Genomic DNA, 12820 nt, shown 5'->3' with positions numbered 1-12820 from the left:
GCTGAAGTGAAGCTCCTTGAGCACAGACAGCAATAGAAACGTACGAGAGTCTAACCCTTTCTTACTCTATCCAAAAATTTCAAAAAACATGTTTGCCTTTACATATACTTTGGGTTGAATAATACTTTATAGTGTAGCCCATCATGCCTTTCAAACTAAGTGGTGGAGTTTATAACATTGTGGACTTTACAAGAATGCAATAAAATTTGACAAACTTTATAGTTACCCTTTATAAAAAGGTCTGGAATTGGGCTTTTAATTGCCTAAAATAAAAAACGCTATTTAACTCTACATCTGTCCATTTATTATTTGGAGCCTTATCTATGCTGGCATTACCCATAGCAAATTATTTTCCAGGTAATGTTGCCAAAAATGTTGCATGGGAAATATTGGCTGGAGCTGGGTTTATTGATTGACCCCTGTTCTGTCTCATAGTCTCATCTATCTTTTTATTGACACAGCTCTCAAATAATCCTGCAATGACAAGCTTTTTTCTTTTTGCCAGCATCAGGAGTCATTTCTTCTTACAATTCACAGATCTGTAGTAATGGCCAGTTGATACTTAAATGAATGTATTTTATCGACAAAGGTCTTTAACTCAACTTTTTAAAAATTTACTTATTTTATTAAAATGATCCGGCGTCTACATTTTTCAGTACAAAGGAGGTTTAAGTTGGTGGTGCTGTCCCTCCTTTTTTTTACTTTTGCCATGCATTTTGCTCTAGACATTTTTTCTTTTTCTACAACAGTGTCTTGCCCATGTCCATCTCAAAACCATCTCAGAACCAAAACACATTTGGTCCAGAAGATGCCAATTGTAAGGACACTGCAAGATTTTAGTGGCAGCAATGGATCTTCAGTGGATGGAAGTCAGATGTTAAAGACTTTAAAAATAAATCTAAATGTTCAAAAAAAAGCAACAAAAAGATATCAAGGATCAAAGCTGGCATCTCTTTTCCAGAACCCACTATACAATACCCTAATGCCAACCATCAAAGAGGAGGACAAGCTATTCAGAGTGAACACAGAGGAAAAATTTACCCTAAAAAGCAGTGGAAGTGACGAGTGGTAAGTTGCCATTGTATTAATTTTAAATAAGAATTTCCAGAATAGTTAATATAACCATACAACGGCAGGCTCTGGCACTACTGTATGTTTATATTTTTTGTCTTATTTTTATATTGACTTGAAACCCATCTGTAAGTATAAACTATCTTCGCCCATCACTTTAACACCTCACCAAACTAAGTACATTCATACATTAATACACATAATATATATTTAATAATAAATCATCTCTACACCATATGGAAACCTACAGACAGAACTGGCCTAGTTTAATAGGATAAAACAATGTGCAAAGTGTAGCGATCTGTAACAACATTCATCTTTTACTTACTGATTACAGAAAAGTGGGCTCTGCTTGACTGATTTAGGTTGTTCAAGTTCTATATAATAGTTGTTCCTTGTACTACTTTATTAAACATACCCAAGTCCCTGAGATGAGCAATTGTGTCTGAGTTTGGTTAATTTCAGTGCAGCAACTCTTGAGAAACTGAAGATTCTTTAAAAGAACAGCAGAGGGCACATCTGGTGGAAGCGTGTCCTGTTGTGAGAAGATTCACCCCAAAGGCTGACATGTGTTTACACTTATGCCTTTTGTATGGTGCAAATCGCTAATTGTCTATTTTTATGTATGTCTACTTTTTAAATAACCACTACACAAAGATGCACCCTCTGCTATCCATATATATTTTCACAGCTAAAATACAAGGGATTGTCAAATAAGGTAATAGGACCCTGAGACTGTCATGGGGGACCAGTGCATTACATGCTTTAAATTACATGCTTAGGAGATATCTTTAAGCTGTATGTGGCATTCCAGAACAGTACAATTATCCCAGACAACACCAGTGATGCAGTATTCTGACATCAAATATTTTGCATGTGTAAATGATTTTTTAAATGATTTTATACTGTTACATTTAGCGGCCCAATTTGTTTTATTACAACTTGGGAAAAAAAGGCTTTTTAAATATTTTTGGATGCAACACCTGATTTTTTGTAACTAGCGTTAATCAGCCTGAAGAGAAGCCACTAAAAGATTAAAAGCGATGGGAAAGTTTTTGCTCCTTAACCACTTGCCGACCAGCCGCTGTCATTATAATGCGGCAAGTCGGCAAGATCCTGCGAACAGTCGTAGCTGTACCTTTAAGTGGCATAGCAGGCGTGCATTGCGGGGGTGCCAATGCTCGTGACCAGCAGTCATGTGCGATCGCGCGGACGAGAGGCAGAACAGGGACATGTGTGTGTAAATATACAAATCCCTGTTCTGTGAGGAGAGGAGAAGCAGATTGTGAGTTCCTAATAGCTAGGAACCACGATCTGTCAGTCCCCTCCCCCTATAGTAAGAACACACAGTCAGGGAACACAGTTAACACCTTGACTGCCCCTAGTGTTAACCCCTTTCCTGCCAGTGACATTTACACAGTAATCAGTGAATTTTTATAGCACTGATCGCTGTATAATTGTCAATGGTTCCAAAAATGTTTCAAAAGTGTCCAATGTGTCTGCCATAATGTTGCAGTCACAATAAAAATCGCAGGTCACCGCCATTACTATTAAAAAAAAAAAATAATAATAAAAATGCCATAAATCTATCCCCTATTTTGTAGACGCTATAACTTTTGCGCAAACCAATCAATATATGCTTATTGCCATTTTTATTCCCAAAAATATGTAGAAGAATACATATCAGCCTAAACAGAGGAAAAAAAAAAAATTGGGGATATTTATTATAGCAAAAAGTACAAAATATTATGTTTTTTTCAAAATTTTCGCTCTTTCTTTGTTTATAGCGCAAAAAATAAAAACCACTGATACCAATGATACCAAACCAATGATAAAATAGCATCAAAAGAAAGCTCTATTTGTGTGAAAAAAAGGACGTTAATTTTGTTGGGGTGTATCGTTGCACAACCGCGCAATTGTCAGTTGAAGTGATGCAGTGCCGAATCGCAAAAAATGGCCTGGTCATTGAGCAGCCAAATCTTCCGGGGCTAAAGTGGTTAAAATGGATATTTGTTTCTACATATCTGAGCATTTTGGTAGGGCACATAACAAATTGCACCCCAGCATGGGGGGGGGGGGAAGAGAAAACTGTTGTTTGTTAACGTAAATATAAACCCAACTATTAAATGTGTACTTATGTGTTATGGGGGTGATAATGCTTTTCCCTCATCTTCAAAAATCTGCTTGCAAATCACTCCATCATATGTTCTCCCAAAGGAACAAATTAACCTCTGTGCTGATGCACATATTACTGTTTTCACAAAAAAAGCCCTTTAAAGAATTTGCATCTGCAGCAATTAGTAAATATTCCCTGTGAAAAATATATGCAGCTATTATCAATGCAGTGCATCTGGACAGGCTGTCAAAAATACATTGCAGCCAGCAAAAAATAGAAATATGCCCTTTTAAAACCACACATTCAACTTTATTCTGAGCATTGTGTTTAATCTTTGTTTATTGGTCTTTATGTTGTTACACAAATACACATAAAAAAAAGGGGATAACAAAAGGATCATAAGGTTTAGGTTTAGATCTATCCATTTAGTACAGTATCAGTAGTAGTATCAGTAACAGTAGGCTATACATACTAGTATGTAAGGGAAATCAAAGTACAAAATAGTAATTCTCCGAAAGGTAGATATAAAGGATAATCACCTAGGTAAATGGGGTGTGAGGTAGGCAAACGTCCAACATTTGAATGGAGTGAAATTTCAGTAGTATTCCAGTATCCGTAACATAAGAAACATCAAAAGACCTTTCAACGAGGAGTAAGAAGGAAACCCTCCTCAGGGGTATATTTAACAACAGTAATGTAATTGTAATAACCAGGGTAGAAGAACAAAAATAGGGGGGGGGGGTAAGACCCACTATGAGGAGAGATAAAAATGGGTATCCAAGAAAGATAGCAAGTAGTATGACAGGGAGATCAAAGGTAGGAGGTGAATTTAGAGGAATGTCGGAAGTGATTCCAGACCAACCAGGTCAAGGTGTAATCGTCCGTTTTATCTGTTTCCCCAGGAGATCAAATTTCCTAGATGGCAAATAGAATCCATTTTACAGGCCCATTCTACAAAAGATGGGGGTTGTGGTTTTGGCCATGCCCTGGCAATAAAAGTACAGAAGTTAAGAAGTGTCAAAGAAGATTTTTTAAAGTTTTGTATATAGGATCCAGGCATCATTGATAGCAAAATAATTAGTGGAGAGTTAACAATTTTGTCCCCAACTAAATCATAGTAGAAGTGAAATATTTGCCCAGAAAGGAGTTATGAGTGGGCAAGTGCTGCAAATGAGTCATGGTGCCTGGGGCCTGAAAACGTCTCCAACAGATGTTTGGAATGGATAGATGTATTTTATGCAGGGTAGTAGGGCAACAATACCACCTGACGAGGATCTTATATTTGCACTCTTGTGCTCTAGAAGATATAGAGGTCTTATAAGTAAATGTCAGTATTTTGTCCCAGTCAAAGTCATCCCCAGGGATATTAAGTTCCTGTTCCCATTTAGTAATGAATGGTGGGGAATGCTGTAGGGAGGTCTTCAGCAAAACTTGGTATATGTGAGACAGGGGGTGTTCCAGCCTGGCAGACTGGGGCAGCAAGCACTCAAAATCAATGAGTGGTCTAGTTAGGACAGTTGTGGTGAGATAATGTCAGAGTTGGGAGTATTCCATCCAACCTCTAGCCTGGTTATTTAAAAAATGTGTAAATAAGTGTGGCACAGTGGGTATGTGAGTGGATACTACTAAATCTAAATTCATCTAATAAAATAGTGATATAAATATGTGAAGTCTACTAATGACTCTAACACAACTCCACGTAATTACATACACCTAAAAATAATGTGAATAACGAAATAAACAAATATCTCAAAAAAGTCTGTGAAACCACTCGTGTACTATAAATATTCTTCTCTCTTCTCAGTGCTTCTGGCGTCCCACCACCAACAGGTGAAGTGCTCACTAACCTTAAATATCTGACCCCACTACAGAGTCAAATAAGCCTTAAATACACTCCTCCTATAGAGAATGCAATGAGATTTCCTTATCTTCCCATCCAGGGCTATATCTGCTTCCTTCCCATCTTCGTTTTTCGATCTTCAGTATGTTCTATCATGAAACAGAACAAAAACTCAATAGGCCTACTGAGGAAGCGCAATCAAAGTGCTGATGGTTTTTACATGCCTGTTATCCCGATGTTCTTGTGAGTGTTTTTAATCTTGTTTTTTCTGCAATAATTGTGGGTGAATGGAGAGCACATATAGTGGGGTCACCTATTTAATGTGAGCTAGCACTTCACCTGTTGGTGGTGGGTCACCAGAATCACTGCGAAGAGAGAAGAATATTTATAGTACACAAGTGGTTTCACAGACTTTTTTGAGATGATTGTTTATTTCATTATTCACATTATTTTTAGGTGTTTCTAATTGCGTGGATAGAAAAGGGGGGAAGGGGGGTAAAGGAGTGGTTGGGACTTTGTATGAGGCAATGAAAGGGAAAAATCATTCATCTCCATCCCTAGTATTGCCAGTAGAAAAAGGGGTTGGGACTTTAAATGAAGCACAACTAAAATAAGGGTCACATGATGGTGGATTCCACAAAGTATACATGAATTACAAATAGTAATAAAATAACACGATAAGATAAAGAATACATTGACAGTTTATTGTACATCATAGTATCATAATTTACAACCATTCTCAGGATAATAATACATAAGTATATAGCAGTATAAAAATAAGGGTTCACAATCAACATAATTGTCATGATAAAAGAACATAGCATTGTTGATGTGGAATCTCAGAATCACATGATTATACGGTATAGCATAAGGCAAAGCTCTACTTGTTTTGTGGAGTCTATCCACTCATCAGGCGCAGTCATAATTATAGAGGCCTATAATAGAAAGAAAATGGCAATGCTGAACATAGGGCCACGCTTACTTACACATTTTTTAGGTAGTTTTGTATGGTGGTTGGCTGTGAACACACCAAGGGAGTGTTGGCTGCATTTTTGCCTGGGTTGTAAGGCATTATTTGTGTGTTTATTTTACAATTGATGGTTGCGCTGATTTGGTACACGATTTTATCTAGCCTGGTTATGACAGGACCCTAACCATTGTGACAGTGAGATCAATGTACTGCCATGCAGGGTGTGACAAAGCACCAGTTTATCTTCCTTTCTCCAAAGAAGAAATTGAGATTGATGAAGAGTAGGAGGATATGCAAGAGTCTCAAAAGGAGGTGATAGCGGGCGAGTTCTCCACATGCGTAAACCCTTCCCTATATAAGATTCCTGTGTACGGAGAGTAGAGATCACCAGAAGGGCCAAGGCATCTGTATGTGGTCTGTCTATTGGGTTGGTCCATATTAGGCACATGATATCAGGAGTAAGAAGGTAATTTTCCCCGCTTAAAGAAATAAGCGGGGAAGAGATATAAAAAAGAAGAATATCTGCATAGAGAGACAATTTGTAGTGATGGGAACCCACCTCAATACCCTTGATAGCTGGGTTATTGTAGAGGCCAATGGCAAGGTGTTCCATGGTCAGAACATATAAGAGAGGAGAAAGGGGGCATCTCTGACGAGTTCCATTGCGAATTAAGATAGGTCTGAGAGGATTCCATTAGAGCAAAAATTTTATGGAGAATGTTGGATCCCAGTCCAATTTGGTGATGAGTAGCCTGATGGAAATCCAGGTAAACATGGCCGAATGCCTTTTCCACTGATAAAAGGCAAGCCTGCAAATTATTTGAGCATATTCAGTTAAAGAGATAGTTTTCAAGGTGTTATCACGGGCATCCCAGCCTGTTGTGAAACCAACCTAGTCAAGGTGTATATGGTCTGGAAGAAGGGGTGTTAGACAGTTAGTATGCTGAGCATTATGATGTACAAATCTTTCCTGCCCCCAACCCTGAATTCCCCAAGATAGAAAGCCTATCTTTCGCTTTTTTCAAAAATAAAGTTTAAAATGCATCTAACACCCCTTTCACACCAGGGCGTTTTGCAGGCGCTATAGCATTAGAAATAGTGCATGCAATCCGCCCTAAAGAAGCTGCACCATTGTGTGTAGTGTGAAAGCCCCGAGGGCTTTCACACTACAGCGGTGCGCTGGCAGGACGTCAGAAAAAAGTCCTGCCAGCAGCTTCTTTGGAGCGGTGAAGGAGCGGTGTGTTTACCGCTCCTCCACCGCTGCTCCCCATTGAAATCAATGGGGCAGCGCTGTAATGCCGCCGGCAAAACGCCGCTATTGCAGCCTATTGCCAGCGGTTTTAACCCTTTCGCGGCCGATAGCGGGGGTAAAAGCGCCCCGCTAGCGACCGAAATGCGCCGCAAATCCGGCGGTAAAACGCTGCTAAAAATAGCGGCGTTTTACCGCCGATGCAAAGGACGGTGTGGTGTGAAAGGGGTCTAAAGCTAAAACTTTTCCCTTTAGTTTTTTAGGATGGGCAAGTGTTAGAAACTCTGTCAAGTTTTTTGTGACTTCTGTGCCCCACTATGGGAATTCACTCTTTCTATTTGTCCTAGTAACCATGGTCATGAGGAAGGAAAGTAAAAGAACAGCTATCTCTCAGTGGGTTACAATTGTTTAGTAACAATTGGGAGGAATTTCCTTCACTTTAAGGAGATTTTCTCTTAACTTCATTTGTGTGTGAAGAGCAGGAAGTGATGGGAAAATCCTCCCAATGGGACACAGATGGAAATAAATCCTGACGGGGTTTCACCATTTTCTTTGCTATCCAAAATATGAAAGAAAATTTTTGGCTTTAAATACAGTAAAATCTTGGATTGCGAGCATAATTTGTTCCAGAAATATGCTTGTAATCCAAAGCACTTGTATATCAAAGCAAATTTCCCCATAAGAAATAATGGGATCTCAAATGATTCATTCCACAACCATTTATTCATAGGTCCTTCAGTTTATAGTCCATATAAAAAGATTATAATGTGACCAGGTTGTGTAACCATAAAATATCCATCCACAAATGGAAGCCTCCACAAGGGGATTAGAAGCAAAATCCAGCAGGAGCTACAGAGTAGAGAGGCGCCTCTAATGCCGCATACATGTGATCAGACTATCCGGCGGACTTAGTCAGGCGGACAACCCACCTGACTTTACAGCGAAGGTCTGCCAGACTTTCCGAACGAGCGGATCTGCCCACACACGACCGGACTTTTCTGGCGGACTAGGTCCGGTGGAAAATCCGCCGGACTATGGTGGGGGTCCACTGGACTTTTGAAATGAACGAACTTGCCTACACATGGAGTAAAGTCTGTACATTCTGAATGTGGCTCCAGGTAGACGGGCTAGCGCAGGAAGTCAATGTCGCCGCCCGAAAGTCCATTGTAGACCCTTATCTGAGCACGCAGCCCGGCTGCTCAGGAAAGAGGGTGGGGACGAGCGAGCACCCCCCCCCCCCTCCTGAGCCGTACCAGGCCACGTGCCCTCAACATGGGAGGGTGCTTTGGGGAAAGGGAGCCCTGTGCCCCCCCACCCCAGAGCACCTTGTCCCCATGTTCGTGTGTGGGCAGGTCCGCTCGTTCAGAAAGTCTGGCGGACTTGAACGGACTTGCCCACACACCGAGAAAAGTTTGTTCATTTTAAACGCGGCTCCAGGTAGACGGGACTAGCGAAGGAGGTCAATGTCGCCGCCTCCATCAGCAAGATTGACAGCTTGCTAGCCACGTCACCTGGTATGGACTTAAAGGGGAAGCCCTACGCCGAAAAAATGGCGTGGAGGTCCCCCCCAAAGTCCATATGAGACCCTTTTCCGAGCACGCAACCTGACCGGTCAGGAAAGGGGTTGGGGACCAGCGAGCATTCCTGAGCCCTCGTGAGCTCTCTCTGGCCGCAATGACAGGGACGCATTGTACGATAACTTATATAAGGGCAATGGGCGGGGTCACCATGTGAGGTCACATGGTGACCCCACCCCTTATGATGTCACAGCCCAGCATCCTCCGGGACTGTGACATCACCAGGGGGTGGGGTCACCATGTGACATCACCCGGTGACCCCTCCCATTGTCCCTATATAAGTCGCTGCACAACGCACCCCTGTCATTGCGGCCAGAGAGAGTGTCGAGTCAACATCTCAAGGAAGAAGAAGAGAAGGCAGCCGCGGCGACAGAAGCCCGGGCCACCGCTAGTAAAAGAGATGGAAGAAGATAACGGAGGCCCAGCAAGAAGAACCAAAGAGGGGGACAAAACCCCCGAAGTCAGAAGAAGAGGCGGCAGCGACAGAAGACTGGGCCACTGCTAGTAAAAGAGCTGGAAGAAGAAGGCGGAGGCCTGGCAAGAAGAACCGAAGAGGGGGACAAGACCCCCGAAGTCGGAAGAAGACTCCCGGAAGGCGGCGGGGACTAAAAAGAAAGCCGGGCTCCTCCGCTAGTAAAAGAGCTAGCAGAAGATAGCAAAGGATTCTGTCGAGAAGACCCCCCAAGACAGAAGACCACCGGAGCTGTGCAATAAATTATTTTAAAAACGTGTTGTTTTTTTCTTTACACTTTTTTTCCCTATGTGAATGGGTAGGGGTACATGGTACCCCAATACTCATTCACATAGGGTGGGGGGCCGGTATCTGGGGGCCCCCTTATTAAAGGGGGCTCCCGGATTCCGATAAGCCCGCCACCCGCAGACCCCAACAACCAACGGCCAGGGTTGTCAGGAAGAGGCCCTTGTCATCAACATGGGAACAAGATGTTTTCCCCCCCATGTTGAGGGTATGCGGCCTGGTACGGCTGAGGGGGGGGGGCGCTTGCTCGTGCCCACCCCCTTTCCTGATCGGCCGGGCAGTGTGCTCAGATAAGGGTCTCATATGGACTTGGGAGGAGATCCCCACGCCATTTTTTTGGGGGCTTCCCCTTTAGATTCATACCACGTGACGGGGCTAGCGAGGTATCAATCTCGCTGATGAAGGTGGCGACATTGACCTGCTTCACTAGTCCTGTATACCTGGAGCCACATTCAAAATGAACGGACTTCTCTCCATGTGTGAGCAAGTCCGTTCATTTCAAAAGTCCGGCAGACTAGCACACAGACAGCCGGATTGTCCGCCGGACTCGTCAAAACTTCTTTCTAAGTCTAAGCTTGATACTTTATGTTTGTCTTTAAACCTTTCACAACTGTAGTCTGTAGATTAACATTCTCTCGGTACCCTCCTGTACTGTGAGAATGTTAATAAATTATCCATTTTAGAGCTAGGAGTGCTCAACTGTCACTAACAGCTGATGGTTTTAGACTAGTGATCAGGAACCAACCAGACAGTTAATCATGGTGATAACATGAGGTTTGACTATCTGCCACAGTGCCTCTCTCTCTCTCTCTCTCTCTCTCTCTCAATCTCTCTCTCTCTTTGTAATATTTGTTTTGACCTCTAGTTATGAGAGTGTCAACACCACCGCTTCCAGACACCAGAGAGTGAAAGGAGGCTTAATTACATACTGCAAAGTGATACGGGGCCATGGGACACAACATTGTTAGCCACTTCACAGACTGCATAGTAGTGAGAGCCTGCAGCCCACAATGTCCTTACCCACTTTTTAAAGGGGCAGTGTCATCTTGCCCTGAGATATACAGTATCTCACAAAAGTGAGTACACCCATAACATTTTTATAAATATTTTATTATATCTTTACATGTGACAACACTGAAGAAATTACACTTTGCTACAATGTAAAGTAGTGGGTGTACAGCTTTGATTTGCTCGCTCTGTCTGTCCATTATTCTGGGGGTGGTATGCGGATGAGAGACAAACCTTAATTTCTAGTACCTTACAGAGTTCCTTCCAGAATTTGGAGGTAAACTGGGAACCTCTACCCAAGATTATGCTGTTGGGAACCCTGTGGAGCCTGATAATCTCCTTTATAAAGACGTTGGCAGTTTCCAGGGCAGAAGGGCCCAAGCTTGGGGTTCCTCGGACAATAGAGAGATGATAAATCCGACTTCTCAAGACAAATCAGACAATCTCGGAAGAAAAAGTCCTGGGTTACAGAGCCAGGTACAGGGAGCAAGCATTTTTGAAAGCTCTGAATTTTTTCTGGACGCCTGAAAATCGCTCAGGCATGGGTACTCTGGGCTCGGGCACTGCCATCATCATAGTGGGTGGTGACTGGATCTGAGGTGCAGATGCTCCCCTGGTGGAGGCTTGTGCTGGATTTGCTGGAGCAGGCCGTCAATTTGCGTGTAGCCCTCCTGCAATTTCTGCACCGCTTCCGTGAGAGCCGTGACTTGCTGGCATAAGATTTCCAAAGGAGAACCCGCTTTGTCGGCCTCTGTCATGGCTGGTTCGTACTATCATAAAAGGAGTACTCACCGAGGCCAAGATGCAGAGAGCGGTCGCTGTTGCGACTTGGCGCACACCACTCCTAAAGATGGCACAGAGAGTGGTTGGCACCAAGAGGCACAAGCTACCAGCAGGACAGCTTACTTGCTTGGAGATCAAGGGGTAACTTATGCAGAGTAGGTAAGTAGCGACCCCGGGAGGGTCCAGGAAGCAACAGCTATAAGTCTGTCAGGCGATAAACAAAGTCCAAAGGCAGGCCAAGTGTCAAACACTGTTCAAAAGTCCAAGAACTAGTAGTAAGCAGAGACGCTGAGACAAAAGGCAATCCGAGGGTCGATCACAGGAGACAAGAGGCAAAGTCCAGGTACAGGCCGAGGGTCAAACACCATGCACATGCATGCAGGAATGCGCAACTGGCGCAGCCAGACAGATCCTCCCCCTCCGGCAGGATCTCTCTTGGCAAGGCCAGATAAGACACAGTGAGGGTAGTAAAACTGCACATGCTCAGTTTGGTCTCTATTGCTGGAGAGAACATTTCCTTGTTTAGCTGAGATTTTCAGGTCACAGGGTATTGACATCACACATTTGGGTTTGTATACAGATCCTAAATGACAGCCCAGTCCCTGGGTGGGATGTAACATCTTGATTCAGATTCATGGATGATCCGCCTCCCATAACAGCATGAGCACACTGTCAAGGCTGTAGTGGAAATCTCCTCCTACCTGAACACTCAGCACTCAGGCAAACCTCGCAGTTTATCACGTGACCGTGGTATACAGATCAGCCAAAAAGGCATATAGTGGCAGTATTGTAATGTAAAAAGAAGATTTATAAGCTTTGGGCACTGGGGGGCGGATTAACAATTTTCATATTACTGGGTTTAGTAACACTTTGATGTTTTTACAAGCTTATATTTAAAACTATATGCTTCCCACTTTTGCCACTCTTTCAAATAGAAAAGTTTATCCATAACATTCCACTAACCTAGCCCTCCATGAAGGCTCAATCCATGTTAGAATCCGCAATACCCTTGAAGGTGTATTGCGGATTCTAACTGCCGTCATGAGCTTTACAAACTGTAAGTCTCCTGGGACAGAAGGCATCCACATCGAATTACTGTATATAAACACTTTAAATCCGTACTTCTCCCTCCACTTCTAGATGCTCCTAACAGTGCTCTAAAAGTCTCTTACTGGACTCTATGTATGAGGATACAGTGGTAGTAGTAGTAGTGGTAGAAAGATAAAAATCCACTCCCATCTGATTCATATTGCCCTATCACCCTTTTAACAACTGATATCAAAATCTTAGCCAAGGTACAGGCAAAGAGACTATCCAAAGTGATCCAAAACAATATACACCCCGGTCAAATAGGCTTTATGCCTAATAAATCCACAGCACTCAACATATGTACAGTCGTTCTGAATATGCAAATCCCATTAAACAACCCTATTAACATTGGATTGCCTC

General features: G+C 42.7%; 1 protein-coding gene across 2 annotated transcripts in view; it reads left to right on the top strand.

Moving 5' to 3' along the window:
• The first annotated feature begins 475 nt into the window (after positions 1-475).
• The window catches only part of LOC143927871 (extracellular serine/threonine protein kinase FAM20C-like), a 304483-nt gene continuing 292138 nt past the window's right edge, over positions 476-12820 (top strand). Inside the window, exon 1 of one of the 2 annotated variants that reach the window (XM_077452308.1) lies at positions 476-1068. In XM_077452308.1, the coding sequence (XP_077308434.1) occupies positions 632-1068 (437 nt within the window). In that variant the 5' untranslated portion in view covers positions 476-631. The remainder of the gene's footprint in view (positions 1069-12820) is intronic. The other variant, XM_077452309.1, reaches the window with a different exon arrangement.

The sequence above is a fragment of the Lithobates pipiens genome, unplaced genomic scaffold (assembly GCF_037356315.1).
Source record: "Lithobates pipiens isolate NorthernLeopardFrog02 unplaced genomic scaffold, aLitPip1_a1.2 Scaffold_23, whole genome shotgun sequence".
Classification (NCBI taxonomy): domain Eukaryota; kingdom Metazoa; phylum Chordata; class Amphibia; order Anura; family Ranidae; genus Lithobates; species Lithobates pipiens.
Note: the sequence above shows the minus strand (reverse complement) of the source record. Positions and strands in the feature narration are given on the sequence as shown.